Source organism: Artemia sp. Qi Xiang Cuo, chromosome 2, assembly GCF_049724085.1.
Source record: "Artemia sp. Qi Xiang Cuo chromosome 2, ASM4972408v1, whole genome shotgun sequence".
Classification (NCBI taxonomy): domain Eukaryota; kingdom Metazoa; phylum Arthropoda; class Branchiopoda; order Anostraca; family Artemiidae; genus Artemia; species Artemia sp. Qi Xiang Cuo.
Genome location: NC_142795.1, coordinates 36,712,719 through 36,735,692, shown reverse-complemented (window position 1 = coordinate 36,735,692; position 22,974 = coordinate 36,712,719). Strand labels below are relative to the sequence as shown.

The following is a 22,974-nucleotide window of genomic DNA, read 5'->3' as shown; positions in this document are numbered from 1 at the left end:
CTATTTCTTTAATATTTCAATAGCTCAGAATATTTCATACCGTGAGCTCAGGCAGAAGCGAACTGCAGCCTTGCCCTTGGTTGGAATTAAATAAAAAAAAATGCTTTTTTAAACTGAAAGTAAGGAGCGACATTAAAACTTACAATGTACAGAAATTATTCCGTATATGAAAGGGGCTGTCCCCTCCTCAGCGCCTCGCTCTTTACGCAAAATTTTTCTTTTGATTAATTTAGAAACTAGATTTGTGACAAAGAGTCAAACTGTAGCGTCAAGAGCGGGACGTTGAGGAGGCACAGCCCCTTTCATATACGGAATAATTTCTGTTTGTTGTAAGTTTTAATGTCGCTCATTACTTTCAGTTAAAAAAAACATTTTTTATTAAGTTTCTTAACGTTTTTGAATGATGCAAATTTTGAATTTGGCTCACCCTGCACGAATAATTACAAAGAAATTTACATATCAATTCTTTTTTGGCTAAATGGCTATCACGAAATTTTGATCGGACGATGTTGAGAAAAAACGGGGCGGGGGATTAAATACTCATCCGTGATCTTTCTTCTGGCAAAAAATTCAAAATTCCACATTTTGTCAGATAGGAGCTTGAAACCTCGACAGTAGGGTTCTCTGAAACGCTGAATCTGATGGTGTGATTTTCACTTTTAGGGGGGTGTTTCCCCCTTTTTTTCGAAAATAAGGAAAATATTCTCAGGTTCGTAAATTTTGATGGGTAAAACTAAACTTGATAATACCTATATATTTAAAATCAGCATAGAAATCCAATTCTTTTGATGTATCTATTGGTATCAAAATTCCTTTTTTAGAGTTTTGGTTACTATTGAGCCGGGTCACTCCTTCGCCCCCTTTCATGGAAAATCTCTTCCACCATGAAAAATTCCTCCATGGAAAGATTCTCCAATTTAAACCTCTCCCCTGCCCCACCCCTACCCCCCACCAGAAACCCCCCCCCCCTTAAAACGTCTGTATGCTTCCCAATAACCAATACTATATGTAAACAAGGGGCAAAGTTCATAACTTGCAGCCTTTCCCCTGGGGACTGTGGGGGATTTAGTCGTCCTTAAAGATATATTTGCTAAATTTTTCGAGTATGCTGAACAAAATGGCTATCTCAAAATTTTAATCCGGTGACTTTGGAAAAAATGAGTGTGGAAGGGGGCCTAGTTGCCCTCCAATTTTTTTGGTCACATAGAAAGGACACTCGAACTTTTAATTTTCGTTTGAATGAGACTTCTCGCAACATTCTAGGAGCACTGGGTCAATACGATCACCCCTGGGAGAAAAAAATAAACAAACACGCATCCGTGATCATTCTTCTGGCAAAAAATACAAAATTCCACATTTTTGCAGATAGGAGCTTGAAACCTCCTCAACAGTGAGGTTCTCTAATTTGCTGAATCTGACGGTGTGATTTTCATTAAGGTACTATGATTTTTGGGGGGTGTTTCCCCCCTTTTTCGAAAGTAAGACAAATTTTCTCAGGCTCGTAACTTTTCATGAGTTGGACTAAACTTTATGTAACTTATATAAAATCAGTATAAATTTCCAATTCTTTTGATGCATCTATTGGTATCAAAATTCCGCTTTTAAAGTTTCGGTTACTATTGAGCCGGATCGTTCCTTACTTACAGTTCACATAAGCACATATTTCCAATTGCTGTTCAGCTAAAATATATATTCCAACTTTGCTCAAGCGAAAACACAGATTTTCCACTGCAGTCGATGGTATCTTTATTAGTTTCGATTATTGTTCATGCGGTCTTTTCTTCAATTTTAGTAGTAAATGTTCAAAAAAATTTAGACTTTTCGATGTTGTAAAGTTTTTACAAATATTGAAAAAAAAATCCCAGATATTTCGCCATTTTCAATTAATTTTCGCGTGATTTCATCTTATTCAAATTTTTGTTTATATGAATTTGTTAGATATTTTTCAGAGAAATTGTCTAGGGTTTGATTCGTGCACCTGTCTGACTGACCATATTTCAAACAGTAAGCTTTATGAAAAATTTGGTTCATTTCCGCTTTCTACAGCTATAATGAGAGAAAGTTTGAGATGACTAGGATATGTTCTGCGGATGAAGAATGACATATTGCCAAATATCCTCCTTGTCAGCCAACCATCTAAGGCCAAGCGAAAACCAGGTCATCCCCAATTGGGGTGTGAGGAGGTCGTAAGGAAAGAAATTGGAATCTTCGTAAGGAAAAAAAATTAACGGAAACTGAAACTTCCTTCGAGGGTGTACAAAGGAAGGCTTTGAATAGATTTGGATGAAGAGAGGGGTGCGTAGCTATCTTGATTTTAGGCGGTTTGGTGCTGCAGTGAGTTGTTAGAAGTAGTAGTAGTAAATTGGGATAATGCGAATTGGCCCATTTATCTGATGGACTAATCTATGCTTGGCTTGTTGTTGTCGAGTATTCCTATGCCGTTTTAGCTTGTTAACATCAAATATGTTATGAGTGATGCGTGTGAACCGTCAAACCTTTCAAACAGTTCGTGGCAACGAACTGTAAGTAAGGAGCGATCCGGCTCAATAGTAACCGAAACTCTACAAAACTTAATTTTGATACCAAAAGATGCATCAAAAGAATTGGATTTTTATGCTGATTTCAGATATATAAGTTTAATCAAGTTTAGTTCTACTCAATAAAAGTTAAGAGCCTGAGAAAATTTGCCTTATTTTCAAAAAAGGGGGAAACGACCCCCCAAAATTCATAGAATCTTTTCATAGAAGTTTTTTTTATTGCTGTAAAAAATAGAGTTATGAGAAAGAGTCAAACTTTAGCGTAAAGAGCGGGGCGTTGAGGAGGGGACAACCCTTTCATATACGAAATAATTTCTGTTCGTCTTAAGTTTTAATGTGTTTATTTTTTTATTTAATAATATAAAAAACACGGTCCAGTGTCTTAGATTTGCAAAAGCTGTACCTATGATTTGATTCAGGTAAACATCCAGAAGTCTGTTTCCAAATGTTATCTATAGATCAAAAAAGCGAAAAACAAAGTCAAATTCTGGTTAAGAATATGGGTTGCCTTTGAGAGGTACCCAAGTGGCCAGTTTTTTAAACTAAACGAGAAAGCAAAACGTGAATTTAATTATCACTTGTGGGCTGTTCGGTCCTCTGGGGATGAGTTTCTTAAAAACAAAATAAAGTAACATTTTGAATGTGTCTAAACTTGAACTTTCGCCAGCTTGTGGCATAATTCCCATAGTTCTTGGATAAAATATTATTTATATGTCTTTTTTTTAATTTAATTAATTTCATAGTCGTTCTGACAAATTATCTGACAAATTGTGTGCCGTCAAACATAAACCAAAACATGTTGTACCAGTTAATAGACATATTATTATAATCTATATTCGTCATCTTAAATTCAAATTAATTTAACTTGACCGAATTAATATTAAGCACCTTAATATAAGCTCTCCAGAACTTACTTCTCAGCTCAAGTTATTGTTTGAAACGGGCATTGCTAAGTCCCTTTACCTTTTATAGCCTTTTTTATGTGGCAGCTGGACATCTGTTTTGAAGAAAGGGAAAGATCCGAATTCTGGCAGTTCTTACAAACCCATTACTGTGGCATCAGGGCTGTATCCAGGATTTTTGTTCAGAGGGGTTTTACTAATTTTTGACTTTTTTGGGGGGGGGGTTACTAATTTTTGACTCAGTTTTCGGCTAATTTTACTGATTTTTACCTAGGTTTTATTAATTTTCGACTTATTTTTGAGTCGGTCAAAAATTTGGGGGGGGGGGGGTTCAAACCGGGTAACCCCCCCCCCTGGATACGGCCTTGTGTGGCATGTACGCTTTTTAAGCTTTCTCAACTACATTTTCTGGCTATTGCAAGTTACTCTTTCTGTGATTCAGAAAGATTTTTTTCTTTAAACTATGTAACAAGAAAAAGTTCTGAGATTAGAACGTTATTTAAAGCTGTTTTTTTTTTACTTTTGCTGCAATAAGATGAGGATTGCTCTTTACTAAGGTACAGTTACTGCTGCAACCATGCATCAAGCACAGAATGGCTGATCCCCAACCCCCCATTGCACTTCTTGGCTGCAGGGCCATCAAATGGGGATCAGCACCGCCGGCAGGCATTGTAAAATCCAATGCCATGTTCCTTTTTTAAATATTCTAAATGTCAAATGACTATACCTCTCGAGATGACATGACCCCCGCAGCCACATTGTTTCCATATGGAATGTGTAATTGGGAAAGGGGTGTGTGGGCGCTCAAAAAGGTTTAGGGTATTAAGGTGAAACTTTCAGGAAATGTTGAGGAGGATCTTAAACAAAATTAAAACTCACTATGTTCATGCTGGTTGCCAAAAAGGCGGATCAGTAATATCTCAGGAATGGCTGAGGGTATATAGTTGAAACTTTCAGGGCATGTTGAGGTAGACGTGGAAAAATGATTGGAGGGACAGTGGTCATTCTCTAGCCCTTTTTTAATGCACGCCCCACCTTAATACTGATTGAAATTTTATTATATCAATTCTGTTCAACATAGTTTAAAAAAAAGGTTAGTAACTATGCCTCCCGGAACGCCAAGACCTCCCACACGCCCCTGGGCAAGGGTTGTAAATTAAGCTATTTGCCCTGTTGTTTACATATAGGATTTATCATTAGAAAAGGGGGAATGCTTGATCCTGTGTGGGTCTTAGAAAATTAAGGTTAGACTTCAGGGATTATATAGAGGGACGTCGAACTAAATCAAGAGAAACTATGTACATCCAGGATATCAAAAGGTCGTACATGCTCTATCTTAGAAACTGCTATAGATATTAACTTCAAATTTTCTGGGCTACAACTACTCCTACTGCTGTAACTGCAACTTTGACCACTCGCGGCAACGTGCAACTGCGACTGCGACTGCTTACGACTGTGATTCCGACTGCTTGCAACTGCGACTTCTTGCAATTGCGACTAGTTGTAATACCACCACTACTACTACCACTACTACTATTACTACTGCTACTACTATTAAAGCTACTACTACTGCTACTACTACTGCTGCTGCTACTATAACTGCTGCTACTGCTAGTGCTACTACTGTTGGAATCAATATAGTTTAGTTGCATCCAGGTTGTCAAAAGAGCTTATCTTTAATAACTAAGCAATGACTAAGGTTATTAGGTTTGAAATTTCAGGGACTGTTGAAAGCATGCTGCACTAAATTAAAATACCAGATGTGTATCCAGGTGCTCAAAAGGGCGCATCTACAATATCTTAGGAACAGCTAATGACATTAAGTTGAAACTTTCAGGGAATATTGAGGGAAATTTTGAGTTTAATGAAGACATTATGTGCATGTCAGAATGACCGGCCTTCCACACCCTACCGAATAAACACTCACGTCAAAAGTCACAAATAAAGAAATAAAGAGTAAGAAATAAAGAGAGCTCAGGGATGTCTCATATATGTATATATATACATATATATACATATATATATATATATATATATATATATATATATATATATATATATATACTATATATTTTTGAAAAAAGTTTTTCAAAGAAAAGTAAAGAGCAATACTAAAACTTAAGACGAGCAGAAATACCCCTGTAATAATTAAAACTTAAAACGATCAAAAAATACTATAACAGAATAAATAAACCCCCCAAAAAACAGAAATCAAAGCAAATAGACACATCAAAAACAAAGATAAAAGATACTGATATAGATGAATAGCTTAATCTGGAAATAAGTAAAATTAAGATGAATACTCTAGTCAAATTTGAAACTAACCTAAATTACTACAAACAGGAGTTTTTTTATCCTCCCCTCCCCCCTCTAGCTGTAAACCTTCTAAGATCCATTGTGTCGTTTGCGATTTAGTGAATGCAAATTGAGTTTTTTACATTTTTTCTATAATTATCATAAAAAAATACTGTTATTAAAAAATCTTGAATCTTGAGTTGCTGAGATCTCCAGGAATTAATATCATTAGTCTGCATTAAGTATTCAGTTTATTTTCATTAGTTTTTTCATTCATCTTGATTATTATAGTGATTTATGTTTTTTATTCTTCGTCCAAATTTGGAAAATTACAATGCACGGTTTAGAAATCAGAATGCATATAGTTTTCAATAAATCACAAATGACGCGATAGACTGTAGAAGGTTTATAGATAGGCATGGGTGGTGGGGGGGGGGTGCAGTAGCCAAAATCCTGGATGAGTAATTTATGTTCGTTTTAAGTTTGGTCTGAGCACTCAATTTAATTTTCACTCGTTTTAGTATTTAGTTATTCATCTAAATCAGTATCTGTTGTCTTTGTTTGCGATAGGATTTTGTGTTTAAAAAAAAAATAGATTGATAATTATGATGTGTGCAAGGGGCGTCAATTTACGAAAAAGCAGGCGGAAGGCAGAATCTTCATCACTTTCTTTTTATAATGATGCAGAAAAGGATCATTTTCAAAATCTAAGGGGAAGGACAATTCAATTTTTTTCAATCTCTTCAGCACAAGCAGCAAAAGAATTTTATCATAATTTAGGGCGAAGGTAATTCGCCCCTAAGCTCCCCTCTAGGCCCCTCCATGCTCCGTCTCATCAATTGCTGCCCCTGATGAAGATTTAAATTTTAAGTTTTTTTTGCTTTTGCTTAGATTTAACTATTTTTAGGTTGAGTATAGAGGTTTGACTGGTCCCATTCAATTCAAGGAAGGACAAAGGGTTAATTTCAAATTAGATCTTCTTAAACTGAAAGCTCATGAATTTGTTAAAGTTGGAGAATGGACACTAGACAATGGGATTAACATTACTGATCACACGGCACTGTATGATCATGGAAACATGAATGTCACCCTCGTCGTGACAACAAATCAGGTAACAACTTTTTTCCTTGTTATGTTTGTGTCATTTATTTCGGTCCTTGTTTAGAATCCAGTAAACACGCGAGAAAGACCGCATCGAAATCTCAAAGATGCTATATGAAAAACAAGTTTTCGCTGCCTAGTTAGGTTTTGCTCACTCCGTGACAAAGATTTAAACTTTAGTTTTTTTGGGTTGAAGGGGCAAAAAAGGCACCTAGGTAAGGTTAGGTTACGTATTTAATATATGCTATGCTTTACCCCCACCCCTTCCCCCCTAATGTTCAAATATACAGCCCAAATTTGTTTCCAAACTATTATATTTTCATCCTATTTTGTTTTATTTCATTAACATTATCGAAACTTCACTTATCGCGTGTTTACTGGATACTAAACAAGTGCCTTTCTTTCTTATCGCATGTGCTTCCAGATTAAGCTTTTGATATATGCCTTTGAGAGGCATTACGTCTTCTTTATTTTACGACTCCTATATACCTGCTACAGCAAAAAGTTCTGGTATCTTCAATGCGGATTAAAAAATGGTAGCAATATAAAGAGGCTGCCCAACTTCTGGCGTATTGCTACAGCTTCTGTTTTTTATCATGATAAGCAGTCCCTAGCTTGGTAAAGGTAAGAGATATAAATTCAAAACAATAGTCGGTTATGGGGAAAGAAAAATGGGGAAGAAAAGTTTTTTTTTTCTGAGGCTTGAATTACCTCATAATTTTCCGAAACAAAAAGAAACTTTTATTTTTTAGAATGTTGAATAATACATCCGACTTACATGTAAGCAGATGAGAGGGGGGTTTCTGGATTCTTGCTAGGCAAGTACAACCGAACGGGTAACCCTGTCTTAACCAAGTCTGATAGAAAGTAAAGCTATGCTTTTTGGCTCTTAAGATGCAATCTGAGCTGTGCTTATGACGCGGGGAGGGGTGCTTATAGGTTGTCATCATCTAATATAACAGAAGCGATACGCAAATCCTTAACAAACATGCCTGGAAATAAGAATGGGTACACTAATTGAACTATTCAGGGGACCCTATCTTGTCCTATTATTTGTGTAGGACGAGCTGGGTGCTTACATTCTTGTTGTCAGAAAGTGCAGCAAAACAAATGATAGGAGCTCAATCAAGCTTTGTTGGAAGCATGAGTAGGCTAGATGTGACGGTTAGAAACTTTGGGTGTCTAGACACTAGTTATCTTCTGGATTGGGGAGGGGAGTCCCCAAGTATATCGTCAAGTCGTTTATAAGAAAAGAGAAAGAAAAAATCATGTTCAGGTTTCAATAGAACTTTGTGTGAAAATAAGCAATCCTAGTCATCCTTTATCGTATCTCGGCGCAACTGATTTCGTTTTATCAGGATACCATAACTGATTGCCAGATCTGAACCAAATTTGGTAGAAACCAGGAGTATACTAAATATCCTAGCGTTGCCCTTTTTCAGGTTATTACTGCATCCAGGCTTAGTGGGGGTATTGAGTCCCTCCATATTTTTCATCATGGCATTATCAGAACCCCTTGCCAGATTTTTGACAGAATGGAGGAGCTAGTATGCTACTTTCCTTTTTGGGGTCTAGAGTCGATCCCACCTCAATTGGTAATCTGGTAGGGGGATGAAATACTTTGATCGAGACATCTCACCAAATCGGTTTTCAGATTTCAACACAATTTTTTGGGGAGTCAGAGCTTCCTTACACATTGTGGTTTTGGGGCTCTGAATACAACCTATCGTCCGTAGGCGAAAGGAAGTTTTTAAAGTCTTGTCACCTTTAAATTCCTCATATAGAGCCTTCTAGGCTCTATAACTGGTCCACTATATATAGAAGGATGGGAGTACCAGAATCTCTTTTCATCAACCTAATTGGAGGCACTTTCTTGACAACAGCTATTACTGTGGCGTCGGCTGCCCATCGTCGGTCAAATCTCTGTAAGGGTACGGATATATTATTGTCATATACATCGATAAGAACGACCTATGAAATCTCAGTCAAATTTGTTACGGGTTTACCGTTAGAAATTTTGTTTAACCTTTAGTTGGTTTAAGTTCAATTCAGTTGACATTGTTGCTTGTGTTACTCTGTAGCTGTAGCTTTTGAATTACTGCTACTGCAATATTTCATGGAGCCTGGGGCAATAGAGGCCTAGTTTTATGAGCTAATCAATGAATGTCTGACCGGTTACAAAAGGTCTTCATGGGCTACAGTTATCTCAAGATAAGACGACTACCTTGTGATGTTACCTTCTACCAACAAGCCTTCTAAAAACCTTGTATTTACATCTATAGAGCCTTACAATTTGTGTGCATAAGCTGTTTTTTCTTTGCTCCCACTATCGAATAATAAAAAGTTGCTTATGGTTCACATGAAAAAGAAGTAGTTTTTTTACTGTTATTCAAAGATCCAAATCCCTTCTTTTTTTACTTCTTTTTTCCGTTTTTATTAACAGTTTTTATCAACAAGAACACAAAAAGTATTAGTTTTCATCTTCAGGTAATTCCATTGATGGTAAATAATAAAAGTGCAGACGAATCTTATGAATATTGTCTTTTAGGGACTTAAAAACTTAAAAGTTTGAATTTGAAAAAAAAATTCGAAAACTGATTTTTGTGATGAGATTTGGGAACTTCAAGCCCTTTAAGACAAGCCGTTCCTGACTCTAGACCAGAGGTTCTCAACCAATTTTGGGCCGTGCCCACCAAGACATTTCTAAACTCCTGATGCTCCTTTCCTAGTATTTAAATTGTGTTATTAAAAATTCTAAGGGTATTCACCCGAAGGAAACTTAAATGGCCATTAACTTGGTATCTATTTTTGGGTTGTGGGTTGTCCTATAGATTTTTTATATTAATGAAAAATATTTTCTAAACACAAAACTTTTTATAGGTTATACTGCAACTCAGGCCCTTGCTATTGAACCCTTATGCATCTTAATCAAGGTAGAACTGAACTCCATGTTACTAAATCCCCATGCAACTAAGCCTCCATGTAACTGAACTTTCGTGTAACTGAATCGTCGTGCGACTGAACCCTTATGCAACTAAACCCCTTCGCAACTAAACCGCCGTTTGTCTGAACCCTCACCAAGCTCAACGCCGTTTAACTAAACCCTCGTGCAACTAAGCCCCTTTGCAACTGAACCCTCATGCAACTAAAGCCCGTTTAACTGAACTCTCACCAAGCTCAACCTCCGTTTAACTGATCCTTCGTCCAACTGAATCCTCTTGCAACTCAGTCCCCGTTTAACTAAACCCTGTAAAACTTAACCCACGTGCAACTCAACCCCAAACTCAACCCTCACTCAACTCATCATCTGTTCAACACAACCATATTCAGGTCAACCCTTATTCAATACAACCTCCATTTAATTCAATTCTTGTGCAACCCAACCCCCATTTGCTTCAACCCACCTTCTACTCTTCTTCTGTGCGATTGAACCCTCAGTTAACTCAATCGTCACTTAACCTACCCCCCCCCCCATTTAAAAACAACAATTTATACTTCTGTCCTATATATTCGAAAATTAGCAGATCTTTCCATACCCAGGGCTCGAACACACTTTAGGGCATTGTTGCAGCATTAGTTGTACTTTAGTACAGGAGTGCCCAAAGTAGCCAAAATCTTAGACACATTAAAAAAACACCATCTCGTAAGAAAAATTTTTTGTTAATGCTGATTTAGGAAAGATAACTATTATTTAAATTAATAGTAAAAGCTTATTTTGGGAAACATTTCTGGGAATTAAAAAAAAAAAAACTGGAAACGCTAATAAGTCTCCATTTTTCTGTTTAATTTTTCCAGTACTGATGGGGCACTATGATATCATAGGGAGTTTTTTAATGTTATTTGAAATCTAATATTCACATTTACACGCTTTTTATAGTTTCCTCATGGCATAGAACCATCAGAAACTGCCTTATGGAATTTTCCAATTGCCTCATGGCAAAATACCTCGTGTCAAAATCCAATTTTAGTGTCATTCTGGAGTGTAAACACTTGAAACCATAAAAGGTCGACCACTGAAATCTCCATGATCAAGCATTCTCTTACTGGTGTTTAAAACCCCCCTCTTGAATACTCCCCTACTCAGTCACCGGTGCAAATGGAGAGCAGAAAAAAGTTTTGAAAAAAAAACTACCAAGTGAAAAAAATTCATCCAAATAGAAAGCTGAATCGTTAATTATAGAAGCTGTTTTTTTTTCATTTCAAGACTAAAATTAATTACAATACGAATTCTTGAAAATTACAAGAAAGTGTTTGTTACCCGAATGTATCTTCTTTTTCTTTTTTTCCCCAGCACTAGCCGGCCACTAAAACATCGTAGGGGCACCGAAATGGATAACCTTCTGAGGTTTTCGAAATGAGTGTTTTATTTCTCTTAACCCATAAAGACGTGCACCAATTGGTAACTGGTTTGATTTTACAAAGTATACTTTACCCGAACTTTCCAAATAAAAAGACGATTGGTTCACTATTCAAACCTGCTTAAAAGAGTAATAATCACTACTGTCACAATATCTTTTCAGATTTGTTTTTTTTTTTTTAGTAGAAACTTTGAGCCTGTAAAGCTTTGTTTTCTTCCCAGTACCTCTCGATTTTTCTTCAGATTCTTTCTGACTTTTGTGTATTCCTAGACCAGAGACTACATTCTATCAGAGTAGGAGCTATTTCTAATCTTACAGCTGAGGCCCAAATTCAACGACCCTCTCTCTCCCCCATTTCAACATTTTAAAATATATTATATAACATTCAAACATATTATATATATATATATATATATATATATAATATTGGACCAAGTACAGGAAAAAGAAAATAAAAATCTGGTCACTTAAATGGAAACTGGATGAAGTCTTACTTGAATTGAGCAATTATTAGTTTTGCCATGCATGAAAAGATACACGCAAATTGCATCTTGAAAGGGAAGCGTTTTTATTAGCTGCCAGTGACATAAATGAGCTACAATCGCGGCTCTGTTGGTTCTTTGTTTTTGGTTCAAATATGTTTAGCTTTCCCAAAATTTGGTTGAGTTCATTGAAAAAGACAATTTAAATATGGGTGAGTTACACAGGAGCTAAGTCAAAAAAAGGTTGATTTAAACAGGGGTCCAGTTGAAATATAGTTTAGTTAAGTGGGGTTGAGATGTAAGGGGGCTCAGTCAAACGGTAAGGTGTCATAACATCTAACTATCAGGAGCACTAACGTCAGGACATTGACAAAATCCGTCATAATATCTGCAAAAAAAATCGTCAGAACCACTAATTAATTTTAAAACTTTAGTTTTTTGGGTTTTAAGGGGGGAAAGGTACCTAGGTTAAGTTAAGTTATGTATTTACTATATGCTATGCCTTACCCCCACCTCCCTGATGTGCAAATATATAGCCAAAATTTGTTTCCAAACTATTATATATTTATTACTATTACATAAACTTATAAATTTTTTGTCGATGTTATGACGGTTAGTGGTTCTGACGGATTTTCATTTTAGATGTTATGACGTTTAGTGCTTGTGACGGTTCGTCCAATTCGCAGCACCCCCAGTCAAACGAGGGCTAGGTTAAATGGGGTTGAGTCGCACGTGGGATGAGGTGCACTGGGCCCAGTTAAACAAGATCTCAGCTACAAAAGACTAAGTCAAATAGGGTTGAGTTACACGTGGGTTGAGTTGCACAGGGGTCAAGTTGCACGAGGGTTCAGTTGAATAGAGCTGTATTGCTGGTGAGTAAAGTTAAACAGGAGTTCAGTCGCATGAGGATTCAGTTAAATGGGGTTGAGCTGCCCGAAAGCTCAGTTACATGGGTCAGTTACAATAACCCCTTTTATACAATACAAAACGTCATTGCAACACTATTATGTTTTTTGGGCACATTGAATGCATTTGGTAACAATATTTGGCAAAAAGGCTTTAAAAAAAAAATTTGAAGTAAAATCAGCCGAAAGTTACACGTCCTGCCTATAACCCCTCAAAATATTATCATGCCCCCCCCCCCACTGTGGGGCATCTGCCACTCGTTGGGAACCACGGCTCTAGACACTCAAATTCTTCAGTTTCTTTAGTTTTGCATCGACAGAAATACGAAAAAACCGAGAAGCTTAACTTTTTTCAAAAAAAAATGTTTCTTCACTATCAATGTATAGATTTTTCGTGAGGAAAATGTTTGGTTTATGCAGTTTTGTATATGTATCTGTGCATCTTCTTATGTAAGCTTGCACTAAAGTGCGGCTGTATGTATATTAGACTCTGTACTATGAGAATGTGACACTATACTATTTTTCCTCCCTGCAACGCAAGGAAGTACCGTATATCTTTATGCATCACGGAAAGAACTATACTGGAAATAATCGTTTCTACGGGTTCTGTGTCGAGTTACTTGACGAAATAGCTAAAATTGTTGGATTTTCTTACATTTTGGAGCTAAATCCAGACGGTGTTTACGGGGTAGCTCATCCAGTCACTGGAGAATGGAATGGAATTGTTAAGCAGTTGATGAATCATGTAAGCAATTTGGTTGGAGTAGCTATTTTTAGTAAAAATAACCCTGTATATCTACCCTTGCTGATGCTTAGCAATTACCTCCCGAAGAACAGAGAGTTGAAACTCACTGCTTATTACATGCGTAGACTTCGTGCCTCCAATGAACCTTATAATTTTGTGACTGTATTTATTCCTATTAGTTTTATCAGCTTACCTTTTCTAGAACAAAGTAGAAATTCGGGCTGACTATTTGTTATGTGCATAAATAGGTTGTCAGAGGTCTTGGTAAAAGTAAAAACGTTGTGGAAATTTTTAATATCCCCTTGTCAGTATTATCAAGGACCATGAATTGCTGATATTTTAATAAATTTATTTAGCGCTACCTAAGTAAAGAGCAATATGGGCAGAATGTTTTTTTTTTCACCAAGGCACTTCGTATAAAAGCTTATGCAGAAACCTTGGAAGGAGCTCATTCGATTGGAAATTGAAAGTTATGCTGCCCTCTTTGAGAGTCAAAAGTAATTAGAGGGGGGGACAACCATCCTACCTCCCACGACCATTCGTTTCCCAAATACGTCCAATGAAAATTTTGAGCTAGCGATTTTGTTCAGCATAGTTGAAAGATTCAGTAGCTATGTCTCTGGGGATGTCAATCCCCCACAGTCCTCGGGGTAAGGGCCGTAAGTAATGTAATTCGCCCATCGTTTACACACAGTATATTTTATTGAGAAAAGGGGACATATTTGACCTAAGTACCCAAAAAGACGAAGGGAGTTCAGCTGAACCCTTCTGAGAATGTTGAGGGGAGAATTGAACTAAATAAAACACGTTATGTACATACGGGTTGTAAAAAGGGTGTAGCTAAAAAATGACCGAGTGTATTAATTTCGAATTTCCAGGAAATGATAAAGGGGATAATCAATTGACCAGAAAGGCAAAAGTTTAACCAGGGTTCACGGTTGAGTCCTGGTTGAACTTCCCTGAAGTAAGGATGCTTGGACTGTTCTAAAAAGATTTTTAGTTTTAATGGTCATATTTTAATGTGAGTTTGTTATTTATTTTCTTTTGTTTTGCTGACGACGGCCCTTGGATATAGGGTCGAAAAATTCATCTAGGGCCTTAGGAAAAATTTTCCTGTTGTTTCTACTTGTTGTTTGTGTTTATGATGGAAAGGCAGATTGGTCATGGTCTCTGTTTACTACTACAATTACACCTTCTGTAGTGAGTGCTACCAAGGTTGAGTATATTAAAGTAAAAATTTGAGGAGAAGTTGAAGGGAAAGTTGAACTAAATCAAAACATACCATATGAATAAAAACTGTTAAAAGGGCGTATCAGCAATGTTTTTGAAACGACTCACTGTACAAAGATGAACCTTCCAGGTCATCATGATAGTACAGGAAAATGAGCTCCAAAAAGAGGTCGACCCGAAACAAATTGCAACAGAAATGATTTTTACACCATCTTGTAGAGAAAAAAAACCTGAACAACATATAAATTTTCGCATATTCTGAGTCGACGCAAAATAACCGTTTTTTGGCTTTTAATGCTATTTTTTTCGTTATTCGAATAAATATCGCAATTTTCGTGGACATCGGTTTTTCTTGAACGGAAGTATGATTCTAACCCAAAATAACATGGCGAGACCGAAAACGAAGTCGGATTTAGCGTAAGAAGCACCATACAAAAAGTAACTGTATTTTTTCGACTTTTTTCGCCTAAAAAATACAATTTTCGTTGTAGCCCGATTTTCTTGAATGAAAGTGTGGTTCTGACGTAGAATCACGAGCTGAGATCGAAAATAGAATCAAATAGGTTGTTCACTGAACCAGAAAAAAAAATCGTAATCATTAATGAATGATCTACATTTTTTTAGAAAATAATTAGGGAAAGTGAATTACAAACCGAACTGGTTTTCAGTGGTCAGTATCGTAAATCACACTTAAAACACTCTTCGTATACAATTTAGGGTCAACCCATAGTGTCTAATCTTCACAGTCTATTAAATAGAATCAATCTTATAAAAAATACAAAATAGAGAATCAGATTCCGACTAGTTTCACAACTTTTTCATTTGGAATGGATTAACGACTAGGGTTCTAGGTTCTCTTCATCATTGTTGCTGTCGATTTTTGGGGAGTTGGAACACATTGTTCTCTTGCAGGTTCTGCATGCTGAAGTACAAACTATGCCGTTTTTAAAGCAGCTACACCTCGCTGAACTATACTGTACACGACAGGAGCACTTCACGATCTTTAGGAGCATACGCGGGGCTGGTGGGTGGTCAGTTGTTAATGGGTACAAGAAGTCATCTTTATTCTTCCATCCCCATTCCTCGGCTTTCAGTTCCGGATCAGGCTCCCCGGTCCATACCTGAACTTGATAAAAAACTCTATAGCTATGAAACTTGGCTGCATCAGAAGTTGGTGGCAGATGTTCTGGGTGAACAAAAGAGTTTGCCGTTGTCACTTTCTTTTCAAAAACTTCTCTGCGGAGTTTGTTCAAGTTCCCTCCTTTCGACGAACCGTATATGATCAGCAGGGCGTCTTCACCAGCGGTCTTTATTTCCTCCTTCGAAGCGGACTTCTGCATGAACACTGCAGCTGATGTTCGGAAATCATTGTCTTCTATCAGCCTCTTCAGTGCAAGACCTTTTCCCACACCGTGGCTTCGCGAAGTAGAGTCACAGCCTAACAGGGCGTGAGCAAAAAGGATCAGATGACAAGTATCTTGTCCCAGCTTCTCTTTCAGGGTGTGTATGTCCCATATTCGGGGAGCTTTATTCGACTTTGGCTCAGGTGCGAAGAATAGTTTCTTGCTTGACAAGTCACAGTGGTAGCATAAGAGAACCAATAGATCGGTATCGTCCCCAGTTTTTCTAAAACGTCGTAGTCGTCTTTGTTTGTCTGTAGGCCTTTTATGTCGTTTTTCAACAGTTTCGCTGCAGCGCAAAGCAACTGTGCTTTTTCCTTCTCGGGATCTGCAGATCTTGCTTCCACATGATACTGATTTAAGATTGATGACGCAGTATCCGTGAAAGTCACTACATTCGACTTTCCGTCGACAGTCGAGATGAGAATTCTAGTACCGAAGTGCTCAAGAATCTTTTTCTTCATATAAACATTGCTGTAAGGTTCAACATCCACTTCAAGAGCGTCACGCATCTTTTGAACTACATCACTGACTGTTGTCTGTTCTTCGTCATTCCTTTCAAGAAACTGCATCGCTTTTATGAAAGCATCCGTTTTCACCTCGTCCTCTGGTCTGCCTGACCTTCTTCTCTTTTTCTCAGGCTCACAGTTCATGTTCTCGTATTTGAATGGAATCCCTCGGCTTGTCCGAAAGTTATTGCTGCAAAGCTGATGGTACACGGCATCAGCGGCATGAAGGTCTGGGACGGTGCATATCCTTCGGTAAACACTGACTGCCCAGTCATCATTTCTCAGTTCGCATGTTTCTTTAATTGTTTTGTCAAAGTCTATGGTCCGAACGCAGAAAACATCTGAGCCTTTCCGGTGTGAAGCTGAGAGGTCAACAGGGCAGCCACAAAACAAGCAACACTCGTTAAACCTGAACTGTGAAGTACTCGACCGCAACTCGCACTTGGCAGTGGAAATTTTAGCTAGCCACTCATCCTTTCGCCTTTGAGTGTCATTGTCAATGTTACGCCTGTGTGTATAATTTTTTCTGCATAACTCATGGACCTTCTGTCCGGCAGTGACCACAACGGTATCCCTTCGCATCTGACTAGATTGGTTAATTCCGGCATCTCCTTTTTGTGTAATAATCGTGTAATGTGAGTCGTCTTCGACATTTCTTTTGCAGATTCTGCAGTGCTCCAACTGAGTAGACATCTCGCTATAAAAAGAAAGAGTTATTAAGCAAAACATATCTGATCGAAATTTTAAGAGATTTCTTTTGTTCAGCCTTGTTGAAAGGTCCAGTAATAATGTCTCTAGGGATGTCAACGTCCCCAAAGTCTTCAAGACAACGGCTATAGGCAAGGCAATTACTTCATTGTTGCACATGGATACGTTATTGAGAGGGCTATGTTTGTTTGAACTTTACTTTCCAAGAAGACGAGGGATATTCAAATGAGCCTTACAGAGAATGTTGAGGAAAGTGTTGAACTAAATGAAAACACGTTATGTTTACACAGATTGTCAAAAGGGTGAAACACAGGAATAAGTAAGTATATTAATTGGGAAAATTCAGGGAATGATAAGGGATATGATCAAAAGACAATATTTGCATGCTACCAATACTACTTGAGCTACTACTATCATACTTCTCCATTTACAATACTGAGGGGAAAGTTGAACTAAATCCAAAGACGCTGTGTGCATGCACAGCGTCAAACTAGCCTAGCTCAAGAATTAATTGGGGTATTAAGTTGGAACTTTCAGAGACTGCTTAAAGGGGAAATATCGTCTCATCAAAAGGCAATATGCGCACACTACTGCTAACGCTACTGTTAGTGCAACATTTACTACTACTACTTCTATTGCAACTACTTTTAAAGTTAACCTGTCGTGATGATGAGGTCACCTGTTGGTACAAGGTGTATTTCAGGGGACGATTGTCTTCTCAATAGATGTCGCTGTAAAACAAAAAAAAAAAAACAAAAAACTTCAACTGACATGAAACATAAAATAATTTGACGCAAAGCAGTAAAGTACAATAATTTATCCTTTAAACTTTTAAAGTATTCAGTTCCGAACCACCATTATAAAAACCGACTTCTTACCTGCGCTAATCATTCATCAGAACACTAGCAGATTCACCGGAAAGTATTACTCGACTGTTAGATGGCGGAATTTCGAATAAAATTTTTCTCGGGGTAGATGGCGAATTTAAATAAAGGTTATGACTGTCACTGACCGGAACTAGTTTTCTACTCGACTTTCTGGCATTACTTGAGGTCTTCGTCTAATTGATTTCTCAGTCAAATCTTGGGAATAAACTTTGAAATCTTTAAAACACTGAGTGATGAATGCGACGATTTTCATTTTTATTGCATTACGTAGCCTTCGAAGTGTCTTATACTAGTGCCTAGTTCAGGTATTTTTACGAACAACCGATCATTTGTTGAATAACAAGTGCCGATTGATTGTCTTTACAAAAATTACCGCAACGCATATTGATGATAGTGAAACTTTTTTGTTTTGCACCAGACACCCAATCGGACTTCATTTTCTGTCTCAGCTTGTCATTCTGCATCAGAATCATACTTCATTTCAAGAAAAACGGTCGGATACTAAAATTATATTCTTTTCCGGAAAACGTAAAAAAAATCGCATTAAAAGCCAAAAAACCGTTATTTTGCGTCGACTCAGAATATGCGAAAATGGATATGTTGTTCAGTTTTTTTTTCTCTACAAGATGGTGTAAGAATCATTTCTGTTGCAATTTGTTTCGGGTCAAACCTCCATTTGCCTGTACTATGAGGGGGATGTTCAACTGGCCAACAGAAAAACATGTACATACCACTACTGCTATTAATAATGCTGCTACTACTGTTACTTCTACTACTAATACAACTCTACTAGTGCTACTACTGCGCCTACTACTACCACTACTATTATGATGCTTGCTCTATTAAGACTAATTGTGTGAAGATGAAAAATTGAGGAAATATAGAGGGAAAACTCAAAACACACAATGTGCATGCAGATTGTCAAAAGGGCTTTTCTCAGGAATGGATTTGAGAATTAAGTTGGGACTTTCAGGGAATACTTAAAGGGGTAGATCAATTGATCAAAATAATATCAATTGATCAATATATACATATATATATATATATATATATATATATATATATATATATATATATATATACTTATTTATAACTATTCCCCTTCCCCAAGTTTTCTCTGATAACTTTTAAGTTTATATTGACATTTTGTTTCTTATGTTTTTTTTTTTGTTATTTATCTAACTTATTACTTAAGTAAGTCGCATGCAGCATTGTCCTATTCGTTAAGCAAAACTGTCAAATCAACTCCAGAAGTAAACTTCTTTATCAATTCTTGTTCCAAAAGAACTCCCTTTGCTAGGTTCCTTAGAACTCATTGCGTAAAATTGAATGGTGAAAGCTTGCCGAGAAACTCAATTTTCCTGAACGAAGGAAGGAAAAAATAACATTCTCTTTTCGCCATCGAATTCTTAATTTATTTTGAAATTAGATTGCTGAAAACCAATAAAAACTTGATTAAATTTGACCTAAAGAAACGACTTATGCATTTGCAATCTAAGGGTAGTCTAACCAGGGCTATTTTCGTAGGAAACAATTTTTTTCAGAAAACTTAGTTGCTGTAAAATAACAGGATGGACCCCAGTTACTGCAGCTAAGATAACTTAGCTCCTGATACTAATGAGTGCCCTAGATATAACTATTCGTCCTAACATACTGTAAGTAAGGAAAGTCCTTTTCAATACAAACAATAAATAGAAATTTCGACCATATCTTATGCCTTAATTATTTTTTTTTTGCTTGTTATAAATAAGCAAAATTCAGTAACTTTAAAATAACCCGTCAAAAGTTAGAACCATAACGAAATTTCCCTTATCAACAATAAGAAATAGGGGGTAAATTTTCGTAATATGGGTTGTAATGCTGATGAAATATATCTTAAAATAAATTAGAATCATAAAATAGAATTTTCAAACTGCCATATGAAAAAAATATGAATTTTTCCTGTGGTCGTGGATACGTTTTTTTTTTCTAGTGTGGCCAGTAACATTAATTCGCGGTTATGTGTGTGCGTGGGGGGGGGGGGGAAAGGCATTTTGCAAAATATTAGAGGGTAATTTTATTGCTTTCCAATTTTTTCAATGAAAATACCGAAAAAAAGGCTATTTTTTAATGAAGATACAAAATAGTAAACTCCAAGACCTAGCATTGGCAAAAGTGTCTTTGGAGGGAGGAGCTGCCCCTTCTCCCCTAATTAAGACCATTGGGTGTGATTTTAGATATTCAGGAGAGGGCTCATTTGAAAGTAAGTCTGAATTCCCAGTGCTCTTTTTAAGGCAACAAAAATATCATTCCCTGCAAAGTGTCGGTTTTAATCATTTATTACCGCAGAATCAAACAGTTCATGGTAAAGAACTGTAAGTAAGGAGCGACCCGGCTCAATGGTAACCGAAACTCTAAAAGACGGAATTTTAATACCAATAGATATATCAGAAGAATCAGATTTTTATGCTGATTTCAAATTAATACCAATAGATATATCAGAAGAATCAGATTTTTATGCTGATTTCAAATACATTTCATCAAGTTTAGTCTTACCCATCAAAAGATACGCGTCTGAGAAAATTTGCCTTATTTTCGAAAAAAGGGGAAAACAACCCCTAAAGGTCATAGAACTTTAATAAAAATCACACCATCAAATTCAGCGTATCAGATTACTATAGAGGTTTCAAGCTCCTATCCGCAAAAATGTGCAATTTTTTATTTTTTTTTTTTTTTTGCCAGAAGAAAGATGATGGATGCGTGTTTATTTATTTTTTTTTGTTTTTTTCCCAGGGGTGATCGTATCGATCCAGTAGTCCTAGAATATCATGAGAGGGCTCATTCAAACGGAAATTAAAAGTTCTAGTGCCCTTTTTAGGTGACCAAAAAAATTGGAGGGCAACTTGGCCCCCTCCCACGCTCATTTTTTTCCCGAAGTCACCTAATAGCCATTTTGTTCAGCATAGTCAAAAATCTAATTAATATGTCTTTGAGGATGACTTACTCCCCCACAGTTCCCGGGGGAAGGGCTGCGAGTTATAAACTTTGCCCATTGTTCATATATAGTATTGGGTATATTCTACAGGACCTGAATCAAAACATACCCGAAGAGTTACGTGTAGTCACTGATATCTTTGATAATTAAATTACTGTATATCTACCCGTGAATCACAGGTAGCGCAATAGCGCTGCCTAAGTGAATAACGATTTTGGCACAATGTATTGGTTTTTTTCTTTAAACAAGGGCACTGCGTATCGAAAGAGTTGTCGAGGAAACTTGGAAGGGCTTGTGCCCTTTTTTATAGTCAAAAGTGATTGGAGAGCAACAGACACCCTTCCAAGCCCAATATTTCCCCGAACACGTTCAATCTAAATTTTGAGATGGCCATTTTATTCAACGTAGTTGAAAGTCTTACAAAATTATATATTTGAGGAAGACAACTCCTCCAAAAACCCCCATGGCAAGGGTTGTAAGTTATGTCCTGGGGGCTTGTAATTTTTTTATAGAAAACGTTGTCGTATAAACTTTAAAAATGGCTCATTCGATTGAAAATGGAAAGGACTAGTGACTATTTTAATAGTCAAATGTGAGTGGAGGGCAACAAACCCCTCTGTCACGCCCATCATTTCCCCAAACACATCTAATCAAAATTTTGAGATAGGCATTCTGTTCAACGTAGTTGAACGGTCCGGAAATTATGTTTTTGAGGATAACATTCCCCCCAAGGCCCTCAGAGCAAGGGTTGTAAATTGTGCCCAGGGGGCATATAAGGTTTTTATAGAAAACGTTGTCGTAGAAACTTAAGAAAGGGCTCATTTGATTGGAAATTGAAAAGGCTAGTGCCATTTTTAATAGTTGAAAGTCATTGGAGGGCAACTAACACTCCTCCCACGTCAGCCATTTTGTTCAGCGAAGTTGAGAGTATCAGAAATTATGTCTTTGAGGATGACAACCCCCCCCCCCAACACCCCATAGGGAAGGTTTTTAAGTTGTGTCCTGGGGGCATTTAAGCTCTTTATAGAAACTGCTGTCGTAGAAACTTCAAAAAGACCTCATTCGATTGGAAATTGAAAGGGATAGTTCCCTCTTTAAGGGTCAAAAGTGATTGGAGGGCAACTAATCTCCCTCTCACGCCCACCATTTCCCAAAACACATCCAGTCAAAATTTTGAGATTGCCATTTTTTCAACGTAGTGGAAACTTCTGGAAATTAGGTCTTTGAGGATGACAAACCCCAAAAGCCTTCAGGGTTAGGGTTGTAAATTATACCCTGGGGCTAGGTAAGGTTTTTATAGAAAGCGTTGTTGTAGAAACTTGAAAGTTGGCTCATTCGATTGTAAATTGAAAGAGCTAGTGCTCTTTTAATAGTCGAAAGTGACTGGAGGGTAACTAACCCCCCTCTCATGCCCACCCTTTCCCCAAATACATTCAAGCAAAATTTCAAAAATTTTGCCAAAAGCGATTGTAAGGCGAATGCCACCCCCGCCCCTCATTCCCCAAACCTTTTCGAAAGATATTTTGATATGGCCATTTTGTTGAACGTAGTTTACGGGTCTGGAAATTATTAGTTTTAGTATGACAACCCCCCCCCCAGGCCTCAGTGCTAATGTTGTAAGATATGCCCTGGGTGCATATAAGGTGTTCATACAAAGCGTTGGCGTAAAACTTCAAAAAGGGCTCATTCGATTGGACATTGAGATGGATATTGCCCTTTTCAATTGTCGAAAGCAATCGGAGGGAGAATCAGCCCCTCCCCCTCCCACACCCATCATTTCCCTAAACATTTATGATTAACATTTTGATATGGCTATTTTTTCAACGTAGATGAAAGGTCTGGAAATTATGTGTTTGAAGATGACAACCCTCCCCCATAGCCGTCAGGACAAGGGTTGTAAGTTGTGCCCTCGGGGTATTTAAGGTTCTTATAAAAAATTTT

At 37.2% G+C, this 22,974-nt stretch overlaps 1 protein-coding gene across 1 annotated transcript in view; it reads left to right on the top strand.

Annotated features, from left to right (window-relative positions):
• The window catches only part of LOC148955187 (glutamate receptor ionotropic, kainate 2-like), a 119,892-nt gene that overhangs the window by 4,156 nt on the left and 92,762 nt on the right, over window positions 1–22,974 (top strand). The window contains exons 2-3 of the mRNA XM_089100732.1: window positions 6,642–6,845; window positions 13,122–13,325. Coding sequence (XP_088956858.1) covers window positions 6,642–6,845; window positions 13,122–13,325 — 408 coding nt within the window. The remainder of the gene's footprint in view (window positions 1–6,641; window positions 6,846–13,121; window positions 13,326–22,974) is intronic.